At 39.0% G+C, this 19,506-nt stretch overlaps 1 protein-coding gene across 9 annotated transcripts in view; it reads left to right on the top strand.

The window, feature by feature from the left end:
* Positions 1-14,225, top strand: part of NRXN3 (neurexin 3) — a 1,011,514-nt gene extending 997,289 nt beyond the window's left edge. For 5 of the 9 annotated variants that reach the window (XM_075753769.1, XM_075753770.1, XM_075753776.1 and 2 more), the window contains one exon: positions 10,627-14,225. In XM_075753769.1, coding sequence (XP_075609884.1) covers positions 10,627-11,552 — 926 coding nt within the window. In that variant the 3' untranslated portion in view covers positions 11,553-14,225. The remainder of the gene's footprint in view (positions 1-10,626) is intronic. The other 4 variants (XM_075753775.1, XM_075753777.1, XM_075753774.1 and 1 more) reach the window with 1 other exon arrangement.
* The last annotated feature ends 5,281 nt before the right edge of the window (positions 14,226-19,506 follow it).

The following is a 19,506-nucleotide window of genomic DNA, read 5'->3' as shown; positions in this document are numbered from 1 at the left end:
TTTCCTCTTCTGTGGTTGGTCCTCTTCCCTTCCTAACATGTTTTCCAAAGGGGTGTAGGAGACAGGTCCAGTGCAGTCTTCCAGCAAAGGCACGGTAACATTCCAGCTACAGATGTACTGTGTTGGTAGTCAGCGCAACCTCATCACTTTTGAAGAAGGAGTTAAGAGTCTTCTCATATAACTCTACTCAGAACTGGATGCTTTTCAGTAATGCATCTAAAACCGATCTGGGCTATTTAATTTTTCTGTTATTTATGCTTATTTATCATTCCCCAGGACTAAAACTGATCTCCCACTGGCTTTAGAGGTGCTTTATTCCGCATGTTAATAGGTACCAAAGCATCCTGCCTGTTTATTAGCATATTTATACAAAAGTACCCCTGGCCACATCCTCAGGGGAGATAGCCCCATTCTTCCCAGAAATTCAAGCTTGAGATAGCCACCCACTTCCACCGATTGGTGGTAGCATGACCTATATGATAGGTTATCAAATGATCTTGCTGGCATTCCTAATGGAAAGCTAAGGTACATGCAGTGCTTACAGCCTGCTTTCCCCGTTCTCTGGAGAGATTCATCATGGACAGGGTCCAAAGGTTTATATGTAATGTTTGTCCTCTCCTAAAACATCAGACAGAACAGGTTGTTTTATTGGGGTCCTGAGTTCCTTCTTAGAAGGACTCTGATGCCAGGATGATAATCTTTGTACAAGACAAATATGGACATAATATGTGTCACCTAGGGAATTCAGAGGAAGGCCAAGGACCCCTCTAGGACATACAGTATTTGGGACCCAGTTTTCGTAAAGACTCAAATAGAACTGATTAGTAATATGTTCTTGCACTTTAAATCCTTTTGTAGCACAGAACAAACTAGTCTCAGTCTTAATGCTAGCAGTGGCAGCTTTGCCTATGCAAAACCAAACGGCCTTAGTACCAAGTACTGCTAACTGGTGGGCCCCTGGCAGTAATCATGGACAGGATGCCTGAATAACTGCTCTTCAAATAAATACTTACTACAGCTGTAGCCTTTTCACACATAGCAGAGTGTGTTTGTAAGAACTAATTCTTCACCCTTTGCTCAAGCTGATCAGCACTTACAGGAATAAGCCCAGTCTGACTAGGCAGAAAAATAAATGCCATTCATTTCGGGAATGCCCTGGAGAGATAGGGCCAGAACAAGGGCTGGAGTCTGGAGTTTTCAGTGTTTGATCCAAATACAAGGTCATAGTCAGGGTGAAAAGTGCATCTGAGCATAGCTTACGATTTGCCCTCACCCTTTTCCCCTTCTGACCTCCCCCAGAAATGCAGAGAACCTGCTGGAATGTGCTTTGCCCTTTCTGGAGAGGCATGGATGGTACCCTCCCTGCCCCCCCACCCTCCTCCACCTGCCCGCCCCCCAAATCCTTGCTTGCTGTTCTGTTTTTCTACTTTCCCTAAATGCAACTTACTTTAAGCATGCATTATTATTAACATCCTACAGTAAAATTAAGCTATTATATAACCCATTTGTCGATCTCAGCCAATTTCTTCTATCTTTTTCTATGTCTATTTATGACGTACATCCAGACTGCACGTCCTTTTTTTTCCTCTCCATGTTTATTTTTAAAAGAAGTGATTAAAAAAAGATCTATTAAAAAAAAAAGCAACACTGGAGGGTGGTGGGGGTTTTGGCCAACAGTTGAAAACAAATTTAAATGGGAGGGAGAGGGAAGGGAAGAGAATCCAATTCTTAACAAAAAAACAAGTCCAAATGATGAAAGTGTCCCTAGACTGCTTTGTCTGTTCCTTTCAATGTGTGCTTCGTTCATCTTTGAAAGTGTGTGGACTAATTTTTTCTTTAAAAATAAAATTTTAAAACCCCACAATTGTTCTTATCTCCCTTCTTCCTGGGAACAAAGTACTCTTTTTAATTTTTTGCTTTTTTTTTTAGTATATCTCTACATAGTTATATTTTGATGTATTTCTTTTCAATGGTTGAATTTCTATCTTAGATTTGGTTTGTTCCAATCTAATAATGAAAAAAATAAACAAAACAAAAGAGTTATGAATTGTTTTCTGCAATTTTTCCCTCTATTTCCCTCTTTAAATAAGGAACTACTTCACTGGCAGAATCCCACAGCTGTATCTTTGAGATTCTCGAGAGAATCTGAATATAAAAGCAATCTAATTTGAGACTGGGGATAGGGTGTGCCAACACAGTCATTACATTCGAAACAGTGATGTGCTCAAGAAACGATTGTCTGAAATTATTGAGAATACTGATGTCAATTTGATGGACTTCAGAAAAGATGATTCTTAGAAGAAGGAGGCTGTGGGTAGCTACAGAGGAAGTTGTTCTAATTCCAATGCATAAAACTAGTTTCCTTGTTTTTTTGTTTTACTCTCTGGTTATTATTATTATTATTATTATTATTATTATTATTATTAGTTTATGTATTTTTACTGCTATTTTAGTAGGGAAAAGTTTTAACTGTTTTTATAATTTGAGAACCTTTAATGAAAATGTAAATATTAATACTATAACTATTAATTTTTTGTAACTTGCATGTTGAAGAAGTTGCAGCTTAGGGTTTGTGAGATTGTCAATGTTAGAGTTCTGTTCTTTCTTTTTGTTGATGGGCATGAATATGCTCATTTGTTTTTGTATATTGCCCATCCCTTCCTTACAGCCAGAAGCTCTAATGCTGCTAGATCACTCCGTACCGCCCTTACATGGACATGGCAACTGACTTACACATTCACTCCCATCATCTTCATCTCCTGTGTAGTACACTCATAGATTTTTACACACCCACTCCATCCACCCTAGGCATTTTTTCTTCCCATAAGTTCCCCTCCACCACCCCTTTCTTTAGCATTGTTAAAATTTTATGTGCAGTCATCCATTCCTTAAAACACACACACACAAAAATTATAGAAAAAAAGAAAATGTTTAAAAAAATATATATCAAATTGACCAAAAAGGCAAAAAAGCAACAAACTTTGCTTTTCAAAAAACATTATATATGTAGATATGCAAACAAGCAAGATTAAATTCTATAAAATGTACAGGATTTTTCAACTGTAATATGCTAACAACTTTACATAAGATAAAAAATACAACCAAAAAACAGCAGAAAAAAAACAAGTTCAAATTTGTTAAGGTGCAAGATTTTTTTCTTTTCATGTTATGTGGTGTGGATGTATGTGTTGTTGCCTCCCTGTATCGCCCTTTGTTGTAAAACAATTATATTAAAAAAAGAAATAATAAACATTTTGCTAAAAAAGTTTTTAAGAAACAACAACGAAAAAAAGCAAGTTACAAGAATGTGGCAATGCTACTTGACCAAGAGCATTCTTACACAACTTTCTTTTGTAAATTTTTCCTTTCATGCCAAAAAACATGCGGGCAATTTGTTGATGTAAGTTGACTGTTATGAAATCAATGTGGTATGCTTTCTAAATATTTTTATGTATTTTTGATTACTTTTTTAAAAGGAAATAATGTTTTTGATTTTCATCATTTTTTTCAGTTCTCGTAGGTTTTAATCTTTCTTTTGCTGATAAAGTGAATGACTTGTTATGTTTTTCCTTTTTCTGACCTTGTTGCTGTGGCATTTTTATTTTCTAGTATATGGATTTGCTTTAGGAAAAATGTATAAGTTCATTTATTTATTTTTGAGTCAGTTTGTATTTGCCTTTATGTTGTGTGCTCTTTGTATATTGTCGATTACCAGATTGTATTGTGCAGAGGAGGGGGTGAAGGAACCTGTGGTAGCTTGCTCCTATTCTTTCTCGGTCCCTCTCTATTGCTTTCTTTCCCCTTTCTGTTTCCCAGAATGAATCACCAGTAATGCTACTTTCTTTCATGCTACTTAAATTGTACGTAGCCTGGTGGTGTAGCCTTCGTGTCAAGCAAAAAAACGATGAGACTTCTCTACCATTTTGGTAGCTGTCAGGGTCTTCTTACTGCAGCTCTGCATCATTCCTACTTTATTGCCATGAAAATGTTTTATTTCTATCAATTTTCTTCATTGCTGATTATCTGCCTGCTGTCCAGTCTAAATGATACTCTCAAGTGTACTCTTACCAGATAAACGCACCCATCATAGTATGACTAGTATAAGGCTCACTAATATCATCCAGAAAAGACACATTTGGCAGACACTTTCCTATTGAAACTCACATCCTGAACCTCTAAAATTTCCTTGCTTCAAAAGAGATTTGGATTAATTTCTTCAAAATGCAATAAGTAAAAGTAAGAAAAAGTTGTACTTCCTTATAAGCACGTATGTTTTCGCCATTCCTGCATAGTAGGATATAGTGGTCAGTAGATATCGTAGGTTCAACTGTTAAGTCCCTTGAACAACTGATGCTGAAAAAAGAACAAATAATTATGCTGAGTAGGAAGCTGTCACCAGTTAATCATATGAGTTTAAAATAATGATGGGAGATGGAAGAGGGCATGTTTCAATTGGTTCAGAGCAGCTCAGTGTCTGGGCATCGAAATACTTCGTTTTGCTCTAGAATCCTGCCTGCAGATGCGGTGTCAGGTCCTCTCTGGAAGGTTTATGTATCTGTTTTATATATATATATATCTATCTGTTTCACTGAAATGGCATGAAGGTGGCCAGGAATTTACAGCAATGAAACACAGGCCAGCATTAACATGGGATTTGTGACCTCTCAAACTCAGTACGTTCCTGTCGCTCATGAGCCATGTATTAGGAAGCACTGCAATAACTGATGTCTTTTAATATATTTTGGGGGGCTTAGGAAATGCTTTTCAACCAACTCCATCAGAAGAAGTACATTTTATCTAATCACTTTGAGGACTATATATTCTTTGAAAGGAAAAGGAGACATTTGAGATGAAAAGTTGCAGTATTCCATTGTGGAAATGATGTTTTTCTCTCTAACACTGACTGTCAATTGCAATTAAATCAGACTGCAAAGAGTAGAAAATATAAAAAACGTTCATCTACTAGGTTTCATGTTAGCATCATCTTTCCTGTGAATTAGGGACTATGTTCTGAATAATTTCCCCTTTTTATCCTCAGAGGACTCAAAGGAGAATTAACTAAAACACCATTAGATTGAAATTTATGAACTCTGTCATTTAATAAGGAATTATTGTGTTGATACAGAGGGGAAAAAGGTAAGGAATTATTTTCTGTGGCACGTATTTCATACTGAAAGCGGAGTCAAACTTCAGAGGAACAGCATAAGAATAAAATAAAAATGACAAACTTGGGATGCAGAATTCCAAGTGCCTGCAGAAATGAATGAGTTGTGCAGCCTTTATGGATGGCATTTAAAAGCTCTTCAACCACAGCTGGAAAAGAGAGAGACGATAAGGGTGTGTCCCTTAGCGTCATCCGGAGGAGACAAACCTTTCAGGCTTTGCTTTTGTGTGCCTTTTGTCCTGCACCAGTTTGATGCCTGAGACTCCAGTGAAGAAGTTGTGGCTCTAAAGATGAAAGCCAGTGGCTGCTACAGTTTTTCAGGTGGTTTGGGGTTTTTTTTCTTTTTTCTTTTTTGGGTTTGTTGGGGGTTTTTTTTGGTGCCCTCTGCATTCATGACTCGCCTACAACATCCTCACAGTTTATAAGGCTTCTATTAAATTTTTAACACTCTGCCTTTTCCAGTGGCAGAGAACTCTTACTGGAGATCAGCCCCAGAGGTATGAATTATATATCTATAAATATGCTCATAAAGCAAAAAGCAGGGCAGCTCCAAGGCTAAAGTACACCTTTTATATCCCCAATGATCTTGGTAGTTTAAAGAAAAGCACAACTCCATGAAAATAGTACATGTGCTAGATTTAAAGGCTAACTTTTAAGGAATATATGCACACTGTTTGCTTTGTGGAATGAGAAGGCCACGGAGAGCACTGGGCTGCTCGGTATAAGGTTTCCCACCTCACAGACCTCAGGTATCTCAGTGCTGCTTCCAGTTTGCTGTTCGGGAGTTTTTTTGCAACTATACTGTAGATGGGCAAACTAATTTTGCATCTATATCACTGCAGAGGAAAACATTTTATCTGTTTCACTTTTGTTTAATTCTTTGACATTGTGTTTTCAACAGATGCTTTTTAAAAAACTTTTTTCTGTTTGGGAAACATCCATTCCCCACTTAGGAGAGAAAGCACAGAGTAGGTAAAAAATAAATCTGGAAAATCCTTGTGAAATCTTTGGATTGCTAAATTAATCCTGAACTTGCAGCATACCAGTGAACACTGTTAATTGGTGCTTAACAGGGGAAAGAAACCTGTAACTACCAGGAAACAGCCGTATCATCCACAAACATAATCCAGAGTCTCATATGAATATTTGTTTTAAAGCCGTGACCCAAACTTGGTGGCAACCTTGCCATTTTTTTTAAGCACAAAACAATTTGTAAGTTAAAACTAAGTTTTATTCAAGCTGCAAAGCATTCATTTTGCAATTGAAAAAATGGTAGACACTGAGCAAATAAAAAACTTCAGATAGGAAAATTCAAACATAAAACCGGTTTCAAATGTATTTCCTTTCCGAATTGTCATGTAAGGTTTTTCAGGGGTTCCTCTATCTTTTTCTAGACATCCAAATCCTTAAAGCACTTACCTTCCATAGCTAACCTTTTATGATCCAAGTCCCACGTAAGTTATTCTTGGCAGCCGAGTGGCACTTTGTCTTTCACATCTTTCAGTGCTTACCTTTAAACAAACTTGGGGCCCTGGGCAAGAGGCACACTTCTCCATCAAAGGACCACTGGCTCTAGGCAGCTTCCTGCTGCCTCAGCTGTCATTTTGTGGAAGATGGTTCCCCCTACACACACACTTATCATCTGCCTGTCATCAAACTCCCCCTTGTGTCTCTTACGAGTAGAAATGTAGTACCAGTAGCAGAGCTGTTTGCAGGTATGATATGAAAGTTTGCACTTGCTACCCTCCATAGATGTTGGTGATCACATTTCTCACACTTTGCTGGGAGCTTTTCAGAATTTATATTCCCTGTTATCCCTAAATAACACATTTCTTTTAAACTGGGTGGCATTTTTATCACACCATTTTAAAGGATGCTTTAATTCCTCTATAAATCGCATACCCCAAGAAGTGTTCATTGTGCTTGCATCCTAGTAGACCTACAACTTGCAGCTTGCAGTGAGTTTTGCATAGATGCCGAACATACCAATAAAACAGAAGTCAGATTTGATACCGAGAGTGCTTTTCCTGACTTACCTTCTCCCACGCAGTTTTTTTTTTAGACTCACAGTTTCTTCCATTACAGAGAGAAAGAAAAATAAAAAAAAAATCAAAGCTTCGTTATCACCCTTACAACCATCTCCCCTATACTCCTTAAAAGTATGTTGTTTTAAGTAAATGTAAAAAATTAACTCCTTGATGGAGAAGTGATTCCTAATTAAAGACTTTTAACAGTCTCATTATTTCTTTAGTATACAGGCAAACATAGTATGGATCATCAAATTGGAATATAACTAGAGATGAGATTAAATAATTGTATGGGAAATCAAAGTTAATCCAATCTTCCTGGTATGAAAGTTATTTCTCTTCTCACACACACTGTGAGATTAAAACTTTGTAGAACTCATTCCTGATTCTGTCCTATTGTCTTCCATCCAACAGACTTTCTGGAGTCAAAAAGCTCTGATCTGCTCTCCATCACTCTCATGAAACCCCCCTTACCAAGTTGTAGTAGTCTTGATTATTGGCTCAAATCCTCCAGAGCAACAATAACTGTAGTACTATGATCTAGTTTTAAAGGCAGGGGTTACTGGGGCGGAAGAAAGGTCTTCATATTAAATGTAAGATATTTCTGATTCCTTCAAGAAAATTAATTGTTAATAGGACCAAAGTAATTTCTCTTTGGAAGAAAACTGCCCAAAATATTGCTCCAGTGGGCAGCAGATCAACTGCATACTGATGCTGTGTGCCAGTATGATAGATTTTAAGAACAAAGGCACTTCAGAGCTCTAGATGAGCAATTAAAAGCTGCCAAACTGATTTTTTTCCAGTTGGATGTCACAGATGGTGAATGAAAATCACAGATGATTACTACCTTTTAACAGTAAAACTCTGATCTTGAAAAATCATTTAAAGGGACACTACCTATCCCTGACTTTCTGAAACTTAAATTCCCCACTTACGCAATTTGTTGTAATGCGCACTTAAATGCTATTATTTTTATTCATTTTTTTAGCAGACTCACAGATGATCTTCTTCTCTGAGGCATAGTCCAAGTTTATCCTTGAGACCACCTGTTTGCATAGATTATAGATGCCCTACTCTAACCGTGGATAGGGCTTCTGGACATATATAAATCATATTACATGCTCTAGTTTCTACCTTGCACAGAAAACAGCTCAAATGCATGAGCACAAAACACCATGTAGCCATTTGGCAGACTATACTTTCTGCTTTTTACATAATTTTTTTGAAGATACATAGTTTGAAGAGATTGGCATTATTTTACACGTATGATACTTACTTCTTCATCCTCTATGCAGTAACAAAAGTGGTATGAACATGCTGAGGAAGCTCAGAAAACTAAACCGCATATTCAAATTGGCCCTTTGTAGCTTAGCTTAAAACTAACTTTGCATGAAAGTATGCAAAGTACCACATTTCTTATTTTGGCCTAATTTCTACCCTGGTACCTCGGAGATAAATCTGACTGTTTCAATTGATTAAACTGTGTCACCACTTAGTTTCTCATTAAGGATAAGAATAAACCATATTGCTAGTTCAGCTATCCAGATTTAATCAAACTGTTAAGTACCTTTTTCAGTATATTGCTAGCTTCAGTATGTAATTTGTTCAAATATATTGCTCTCCAAATACATTTAGAAGGGATTATGATTTTAGACCATATTCTTTATAGAACTCCCATGGACATTATTGGCAGTATTCAATGGGAAACAAGTTCATGTAATGTATAGTGTAGATAGGAGAGAGCAGCATTTTGACTCTGATGCTGTTCAGCATTGTAACAATGCCAAACTGTTCGTTAGCAGTTATTAATAAATAAGTAAAAGCCAGAATTATTTATTTAGAAGCTAAAATTTCTTTTACATTTCTTTCCTTAAGCCATAGTGAGTATAAATGAAAATTTCTTATGCATTAGAAATGCTTCTTACTGAGTTGCACTCCTTCCAACAAATCTAGGTGACTACTTCTGGTATCAGATGAACTCTTCAGTTTATATTTAAAGCAGCTAACTTAAGTGGCTAGCCAAAGAAAAATTACCCAAGGGAGAATTTATATACAAACTTTCAAAAGCAATATGGCTCACCCTAAAAAAGTGTCGGTGACCTGTATGTCAGCAGAAGACTATGCAATCTGAACTAAATGAACTAGATGATAAATTGATTACACGTCCACATCAGAAAAAAACAGTGGAGTCTTAATTACCCATAGGCTCAAAAGTAGAAGTACAGTCCTATTACAATATATAGACAAAACAGGACTACTACCCTAAAAGTAGCTCTATTGTTGCTCAGAAACCAAATCTTAGAAATGATGCACTGATTTTCTTGTTTCAGTTGCAGCTTACACTGTGGTAAGGTACAAAAGCTATAGCTATAGCTTCGTTGTTCTACCTCAAGAGTAAACCGTAAGTCCACCTCATTTTTAGTCCTCTGTAGGCAGGTAGCCATCATGTTAGGAAGAAGTAGCACTGATCACAGCTATCTGCATAGCAAGAACTAACAGCAAGTGTGAAGGCAGCTTCTGCAGTACGCTCCTGAGCTCAAGTGCTAATTTGGGTCATCAGAGTCATTATTCAGTTGTATCATCAATCACAATGAAGTCTATCTTAATCTGTAATCAAATTATAGTAAAAGAATATCAAGAAGAACTGAAGATGAAGATAGTATGGCTTTAGTAGCCCCAAAAGATGCAAGGAAAGGGACATCCCTAGTGACAAACAGAATGGTAAAGAAAGATTAAAAAGGGATGAACAAGCATTGAGCAGAGCTCTGTACCTTCATGGACTCCAGTAAGTACTTGGTTCTTATTGTATCCCTCACTTTGATGAACTTTTCCACAATTTAAAAAACCAGGCAACAAGCAAGAAGAAATGGATGAATGGGGAAGGCCTTAGGGAAAGGTCTTACAAACTGCTACAGAAGGTGAGCCGACTTGAATGACAGAGAAGAAGTACCAATGCTACTTTAAATGAAAAGAATCAGAGGAGGAAGATCTGGCAAGATGAGTGGTAAAATCCATCTAGGACAACATTGTTCTATGGAAGTCTAAAATAATTCATATAAACAGTAGTGTAACCAAATGCTTAAGAAAGATCACTACCAAAAATTGATGTCCGCAGAGTCACTTGAGAGTATCGTCAAATATCAAAAGTTTGGGTCCCAAAAAATTCAGAGTATTTCACTGTATCTCCCTAGCATAAGCTAAAAGAGGGAGGAAATGGAACATGCAGTTTACCAGTATCAAAGCAGGGTGGGAGGGAAGAATGAAAGGCATCCCCAGGAAAGTATGTTGGTAGTGTAGTTAGGGCAAGAAACCTGATCCCTGACACTTTTTCATAATGCCCAGATCCTCTCTCACCCTTGAGTTAAGTGAATTGAAAATAGTGCATTGTGTCATTAAAATGTACTAATCTTCTTTTTTTTCTCTTTTCCGTCCCAGGAGGTGAATTAGTTATCCCTCTACTTGTAGAAGACCCTTTAGATATCCCTCCTATTGCTACTCGTGCACCTTTCATTACACTTCCCCCTACCTTTCGCCCCCTCCTCACCATTATTGAGACCACCAAAGATTCCCTGTCCATGACCTCTGAGGCGGGGTTACCTTGCTTGTCGGACCAAGGCAGCGATGGTTGTGATGATGATGGCTTGGTGATATCTGGGTATGGCTCAGGGGAAACCTTTGACTCTAACCTACCCCCTACTGATGATGAAGATTTTTACACCACCTTCTCCTTGGTAACAGATAAGAGTCTTTCCACTTCAATCTTCGAAGGTGGCTACAAAGCACACGCACCCAAGTGGGAATCCAAGGACTTTAGACCTAACAAAGTCTCCGAAACTGGTAGGACTACTACCACGTCTTTGTCCCCTGAGCTGATCCGCTCCACAGCTTCGTCCTCGACTGGGATGGTGCCCAAATTGCCAGCCGGCAAAATGAATAACCGTGAGCTCAAACCCCAGCCTGACATAGTCTTGCTTCCGTTGCCCACTGCCTATGAGCTAGACAGCACAAAGCTGAAGAGCCCGCTAATCACTTCCCCCATGTTCCGTAATGTGCCCACAGCAAACCCCACGGAGCCAGGAATCAGACGGGTTCCGGGGGCCTCAGAGGTGGTCCGCGAGTCAAGCAGCACAACGGGGATGGTCGTCGGCATTGTGGCTGCTGCTGCCCTCTGCATCCTCATCCTCCTGTACGCCATGTACAAGTACAGGAACAGGGACGAGGGGTCCTATCAGGTGGACGAGACGCGGAACTACATCAGCAACTCAGCCCAGAGCAACGGCACGCTCGTGAAGGAGAAGCAGCAGAGCTCAAAGAGCGGCCACAAGAAACAGAAAAACAAGGACAAAGAGTATTATGTGTAAAAAAGAATACTTATTTATATATAAATATATAAATACTTAATGAGATTTAACTGAAATATCAGAACCATTGCAGCGAACGAGATTGGGAGATATCATTTGTGGGAAAAAGTATTGGTTAAAAAGAATTTCAGCAGTGACTGTTAATGTCTCAGTCATCACTTGGAGTCAGCAAACTCTGCCCTAGTGTATTATAAAGCACACTTAGCGTTCTGGAGATGGCACGCACAGCTCTGCCCTGTTAGTGAACTTGGACGTCTCCAAATCTCCTCCTCCGCTGAACTTTCTGCAAAGGTAGAAGACTTCATGGCTTACTTGTTTCATATCTCCAAGTGAGTCTTTAACAATGTTCGTGATCCCTGACTGTATCGATAATTTTTCAGTTTGCCTATTTAAAAAAAAAAAAAGGAAGGAAAAAGAAAAAAATGCAAACATTATTAAACAACAAAAAAATATTGAACAAACTGATCTGGCCGTGTCCAGCATACATATAATTTTTCGAGATTGGAGGAGGGGAATAAATGATTTTGGAGATTGTTGGTTTTTTGGTTTGGTTTGGTTTGGTTTCCTGGGTTGTTTTTTGTTTGGTTTCTTTTGGTTACTTTTGGGTGTGGGAGGGAAGGGTGGAGAGGACCGGTGTGGGGGGTGAACCAGGACATGAGTTGAGAAGAAATCTCGGGAAAAAAAAAAAAAAAATCCATAATAAATAAAGAGAGACTATTGCCATATATGAACTCAAAAGCTACCCATGGTGTTTACTCTGCATATCTGGTTGTGTTGTCTCTAGAATCCGTTGTCTTGCAGTAAGTTGTTTGCTAACAACGCAGTGAAAGTGTCTGATGGGTGGTGCTGAAGAAAATTATCATGGAAAGCTGGTTCCCTTGGATCTGGCTCCAGTATTTTCAATTGAACTGAAGAATAGATGGGTTTGGGTCTGTTCTGATCAGTCATTGTCTTTCCTTGAGAATATCACTTAGTATGCATTAGCACAGCCAAACTATGGTTAAAGGGATTTGAAGATTATGCAAAGAATGCTTAAAAAATGGTTAGCCATTATGAGCTGAATATACCGTGCAAAAATAAAGGAGCCTTCCTCTGGGTTCTGGTTCTGTCACTGATTGCAATGCATGCAAAAAATAATAATAAATCAGTTTAATAAAGAGATCAGAAAGACACCACTGTAGTTCAACTTGTGACAAGACCCATAAATGTTAGAAAAGCTAAACACTTGTAAAAGAATGCAAAATACATAGGTTTTTTGACATAAAACTGGTTTTCATATGTAATATTTTAATTTTGTAGCTTGACATTTCAGATCATCTCTGTCTTTCCATTTGCCCTATTCTCCCTTTTCTATAAAAGAAAATAAATAAAGCTGCTGTGACACACAAAAAATAATAAAGAAAAAGGAATTTAATAATATAATATATATATATACACACAGATATATTTATCATGGTATGTTTGATGAGACGACTGGAACAGAAGTTCTGTTATGGTCTTAATGTGGAATGAGAATGTTCTTGAAGAACAAAGTAAAATGAAACAGACAACAAAAGCAAACCTTAAAATGTGAAGAGAGTGTGTGTTTTAGCTTTGTCACAGTTACCTGTGTCAAAAAAAAAAAAAATCTGAAATTTTGTTTACATATTTTACTACTATTTTTTTTGCTAGTATAATTTCTATATGGATACCCTGATGGTGTATATACTGTTTTATGGTTAAATTGGGAATGTCTTTTGTTTTTATTTAACTTAATTTGGTTGTTTGTTTTCTACATTTTCCCAGTTATTGTGAAAAGGATTATCTTACTGTACAGAACAATAGTCAGGTGGTTTGACGGCCATGCCTATCATGTGCAAAAAAACAAATGAGGGAGAGACAGAGAGACAGAGAGGAAAACAACAAAAACCAAGATGAATTGAGAACTCTGGAATATCAGAAATGTACACTTTTTCTGTAAACAGATGAAAACTAATCAGCTGTTTAGGTTTAGAAATCTACTCTTGCTGGTGTTTATAAGTCGCATGAATATTTGACTTTGAAGAAGTGTCATCAAATACACACACGCACATGGGAACTTAAATTCAGAAAAACAGCCTTCTCAAACATTTAGAGAAGATGCTTTCATGTTAACAAATATTTTCAGTGCGTGTATGTGTGTGTGTGTGTGTGTGGTGCGTGTGCGTGCGAGGTTGAGCTTTTTTTTCCTTTTTTATTTTTTATACTAAAAAGAAAAAAAAAGACAGGTTTTAAAAAGGTATGAAAGCACGATTTTAGATGACTTAACTGGCCGAAACTATATAAAGTTGATTATATCTTGATGTCTGTAAAAGATTGCTGTTCTTGGAGTCTTGGAGTCTTGTGAAATGATTTCCTGCTTTCTTTCTTCCTTTCCTTTTTGCTTTCCTCTTTTAAGTTAAGGGAAAAAGATTTACACTTTCCTTTTTTTGTGTAAGTTTCTATTGGACAGTTTTTGGGAACATGTGCATTTCTGTATGTGGGCTTCTACCATATCCCTGTTGCTTTATGGACAACCTTAAGAATTTTTATTTGAGTTATTGTGATGTTATTGCTTTTTTTCCCTTTCTTTTTCTTCTTCCTTTTTGATTCTTTTTCTTTTCTTATTTGCATTTTGTTTCAAGATATGCTTAGCAATAAAATGTTCTTCCCAAAGCCCTGGATGTTGCTGGGTTTTTATTTCTGAAAGATTTAGGGAAATTACAGACCTTTAAAGGTGAAAAGTAGTCTGTGAAGCAGGTATCCCCCATCCCACGGGAATGTCGAGCCACCAGATTACAGAATCGTGTTTATGTTTGCATTTTTTCATTAGTCCAGTGAATCTTAATTGTTTCCTTTGCAGGGACAGCAATTCAACTTGAGTGTGGGGTCTCCCTCACACCACTCCCAACCCCTTGTCTCCTGCCACAACCTCCGTGGGGTAAAGAGTAGTTCCCGGGAATACGAGTTTCAGTGACCTCAGATACAAGCATACTGAGGACATTGACTGAGTATGCCCTTTCTAATGTGCTGCCTGTTTTCACTCTCCCTTTGAAGTGTGTAGCTCTTCCCATGACATTTCATCCTTCCAGAGGATTCTGGATTCCTCTTCTGTGGCCAGGAGTCTCTGTTTGATGTACTGCAGCACCTGAATCCTTTTGGGGATTTTGCTAGCCAATGTGATACAGAAAAGTGTTCACAACATTTTTTATGAGGATCTAACTCAGATCCTGTGAATTTATCTATGACCTTCCACACACTACCTAAGGAACATGGTCTGCTTACTTTGGGTGCTATGGATCAGACTTAGGTACTTAAAGTAGGTGGTCTGAGTGTTTACTTCCTTCCAGGTAGGCTCTGAGGCTCCCCAAACCCCCGTCACAGCTGCTGCCTGCCCCTTGTTATCCTGCTGGGCATTATAGTCTATTAGGATTCTGGCCATCATGCAAAATTGCCAATATCCTGCCTTTCTTTAGCAAGTTGTGCAGAACTTCACAGTATGTTTTTCCAAACTGGATCTTCCTAAGCTACCTGCAAGATTTGACTTCTTAGAGGCATCTGGAGGTCAGCCAAACGAGTGTTTCACAGCCCTTCCATTTTTCAACCAAGGATGACTTCACTCCCCCCACCACCACCCCCGCCCTGGCAGAATCCACAGCTCTTTTTAGCAGTGTTTTCCACAGGTTTCATTTACAACCAAATTAGACTCAGGATAAAGTGATTGTTCCAGTATTCCCTGTGATTTTCTACATTGTTTTCGCTCACATGTGTGCATGCGTGAGAATATGTATGTGTATGTACATGTGAGGGGTTTTTAATGTTACTGGTTTCACTTCTGTGAATCTTCTAACACCTTATAGATCCTCTCAAGTCTCAAAACCACAGGTTTTGGTCTAAACTCCACTCTCATTTCCCACGTAAAATCATGAAATTCCTGGGTGATGGCTGGTACCTAATATTCCCAGTACTGGAGCAGTCAGCTGGCACGTGGGAGATCCAGGTCTGAACTTAATTGCCTCTTCTAATATTGCAGAAAATTTCCTTATCACTAAGCAGTTGATGTTCTGAGAAAAGCTGCTTTTTTTTTCTCACTGCTTTTCTTGAAGCATGTTATACTTCATATCATTATGAAATACTATGTGAAGCAACAAATTTCAACCTGATTTATCCTAACCCTCTGGCTATAGTCACTCTTTTTTTCATTTTCTCTGTCACCTAATGACCATTTTATTACTTAGACTAAATGAAAGTGTCAGAAAGGAGATTTCGTTGTTGCCTAGAAGGCTTGGCATTATTGTGTATCTTTGGCTGATCACAGAATCATAGAATTGTTGAGGTTGAAAGGGATCTCTGGAGACCATCGAGTCCAAGCACTACCTCCCCAAAGCAGGGTCAGCTACAGCAAGTTGCGCAGGACTGTGTCCAGTCAGGTTTTGAATATCTCCACATGTAAATTCCACTACCTCTCTGGACAACCTGTTCTAGTGTGACCACCCTCATTCATTGTAAACAATTTTTGTTGTGATTAGATGAAATTCAAATTTCCTAATTTGTGCCTGTTCCCTCTTACCCTTTTTTTTGGGTACCACTGAGAAGAGCCTGTCTCACTCTTCTTTGCAATGTCCCTTCAGGTGTTTATATTGATGGGATTCCCTATAAGCCTTCCCTTCTCCAGGCTGAGCAGTCCCAGGTGTCTCAGCCTCTCCTTGCAAAACAGATGCTCCAATCCCTTATTCGTCTTCATGGCCCTTTGCTGGACTATTTCCAGTATCTGCAAAATCTGGAGCAGACACAAATACCTTGCCACCATCACTGAGCTAGGGATATAGCTCAAGGACCAAGGTTTGGCAGTTGCTCCTATTCTCAGCATTTTCTACTGGTATGCAACATCCCACTTACTGCATCACTTTTTTGGAGATCCCTGTCTTAGATGCCTAGTTCTACTCTTCCCAAAACTGTTCAGCACATTGCTGCTTATTGCACATTTGCAGAAGTTCTTCACAAGTGCTGAGACAAGTCATGAAGAGCTGAGCACTGACAGACTCTAACCTTCCCAGTCCTGGTATTGCAGGAAAGGACTGGTGAGGAGCAGCTTTGATGCTGGCTCCTTTTCCAGATATTTCTGTCCATGCTTCTGGCCTGGGAGGGAAGGGTAGAAATGCTGGTCTCATCTGCAGTTGCTGTGCCTGGCTGCTTTCTTCCCCAAGAATTGAGAAAATGATCAGACACTTTTGTGATAATGATCAAAAACCAAATATCCCTCCCCCTCAATTCCATAGTGGAAGTATCTTCAGTCATAAGGTGGTGATGACTCCAAGGAAGGCAAAGACAAATGAATTACAATTAATGGATGTGACTTGACACTTAAAGCCAAAGCTAAGCATGTTACTTTTATGGAGATGCAGTTTTTAAAGCCATCAATCTGGAAGGGGCATGCAAGATCACAAAGTCCTGTCAAGTGCCCTGTGAGCACATACAGACAGTTACATGCAGCTGTTCCCATTTTATCATACATCGTCCCTAGCTGCCAAGGTTGGCACTGGCTCCTTAGAAGATGTTCCTTGCATGGTAGAACAAATCACTGCCTTTCCCTCCCCTCATGCAAGCCGTCACAAAGAGGTGGAAAGGCAACAAGACTTGTCTTCCAGCTGTCAGCATCACAGGATCTTCCTGGGTGAGCAGAGACCTAGCACAAGAAGAAAGACTGTTGCCGGCTGTTCGACTCCCTGGATGGGACCCTGGCTGGGCTCCGAGAGCACATCTGCCAAGGTGGTCATGAAGCATTGCAACCAGAGGTGTCGTGATAAATGCACAAGGTTGGGGTCTGAGGTTTTCACTGATTCTTACTCCTTGCTGGAGAAAGTTTCCCCACAGTAGCAACATTTGTTGGATTATTTAAGAAACTAAATTAGGACCTCTTATTCAATTTGGTAAAACACTGCCTTACATATGGCAAGCTATTACACTCTGGTTTCTCTTCAGACCACACAGGTTGCACATCTCCTGTCTGTCCCCAGATGTTCCCGATAACTTCCTTTCTCTGGAGAGCCTGTTCGTGTTGTCTTTCACATACTGGCAAATATGGTGCCATTCAAGGTAAATGTTCAGTAAATGGTTGGTCTGCAGGGATTTGATATTTATAACCTGGGCACATGAATTGCATAAGAGAGGAACAGAGCACACACATGCAAGTGATTATGTTGGACTGCATATAGCTAGAAAAGGACTTAATTTTTAAAAGTATTAAGGTGGCTAATTCTTATTGAAAACAGGGGAAATCAGCTACATAAATACCTTTAAAAATTGAGCCTGTTTCAGTGTAGTAGTCAGATAAAGTTAGCTAGTGTGAATTGCTTGGGCTTTTGCAGTACCAAAAGCTGTAGTCAAGTGGTGGACAAGGTTCCTCTCTCCCTTACATGAGATTTACAGAACTCACCTGCCTTCAGAGTGAAAGTCAAAATGAGAGAGAGCTCAGGTCTGCTGCAAGTTACCTGGAGAAAAATCCGTTTCAATGTGCTAGGATGGAGCTGCATGAGCGTGGTTTTTTTCCTTAAATTCAGTTGAAGCAGACAAAAAAAAAAAAAAATTTGCACATGGTTCCATACCTTGTACAAACCCAACAGAAGCACAAACCTGTACTCCTGTCACCAAGCACAACTTAAAACCACTCAGCAAGAGTTTTCATTTATCACTCCATGCATCTCTTTGGTTGGCCTGTTCACAGAAGACAACCAAGGGGCAATGTCCACATGGAGTCGGCAAAATCCTGAGCAAGCAGCTTGGAAAACCTTAGGCACCCTTTTCTTCAGTGGCTTGCAAGCTGGGCATTGTGCCTAACAGCTTTGGCTTTTGCACAGGGAAAATAAAACTCACTGGAAAAGATTTTTTCAAAAAATGTAGATATATTTAATTATGCTGCCAAAGCCTTTGGAACACTATGAAAAAAATCACTCAGCATTTGGATTTCAAGAGTAGTTACATAAAGTGTTAAAACACTGGACCAGAAAACAGGACTGAATCACACCATGGAAACAAAAGTGGAAATGGGAAAAGTAAAGGCTCTGAAAACCATCAGTAATGTTATCTGAATTACTTCCTTGGTTCAGATAGTTCTTCACAGTTCTCAGTCTTCTAGCTTGGCCTGGTAATTTACAGTCAGAACTACCAAGTGGTGGTAACAGCAAGTCTTTAGTAGAATGGGGAAAGAGGTAAATGGAAGGATCATTCACAGGGCGATGAGGAACCCCATTCTGAGGAACAGTTTCCAAGGGCTATTTGTAAGAGCAAATGAAAAGCCTGCATGCAGCCATGCACCCAGTAAAGCAGCAGGTGAAGAACAGGATTTTGATTTCCAAAGCCAACAATGCACGAGCTGAGCTGTGCCAGGGCTAAGAGTGTTTATGGAACTTGAATCAAGCCCTTTTCTCCACTGTCTTCTCCCCCAGAATCCCAACCTGACTCAGGCATGAGGAGCAGGACACTCTTTCAGCAGGTCTGTTTGAACTCTCTAAGTATTTGATCTCTACCGCTTCTGTGTCATATGTTTGATGATTATTCATTTTTCCCTGTTCTCTGAGTCACAAACGTTAATTTACATCCATAGTTCCCTTGTGAGCTGATACTAGTATCTCCCCTGTGCAAGGATGGAAACTGAGACAAAGAGACTTGCCTGTGGTTATACAGAAAATCCTTGGTTGTAACAAGATTAGCCCTCAAAGCTTCCGGACTCCCCCACTCTTTGCTCATGCCTCCAAAGTACGCTGTGGTGTTGCCAGAGGTAGAATACATCCAGTCCTCCCATTAAATTTAGCTTCTCCAAATCAAGAGCTGGCTGTCAGATTTCAAAGACTTAGAGCAAATGGTGGAAATACAGGAGCTTCTAAAAATAGAATAAAACCCTTTTAAAGTGAGAAAGAAGCATTTCAAAATGGAGAGTATTAGGCTATAAACTGTTTAT

This window comes from Balearica regulorum, chromosome 5 (assembly GCF_011004875.1).
Source record: "Balearica regulorum gibbericeps isolate bBalReg1 chromosome 5, bBalReg1.pri, whole genome shotgun sequence".
Lineage (NCBI taxonomy): Eukaryota > Metazoa > Chordata > Aves > Gruiformes > Gruidae > Balearica > Balearica regulorum.
Note: the sequence above shows the minus strand (reverse complement) of the source record. Positions and strands in the feature narration are given on the sequence as shown.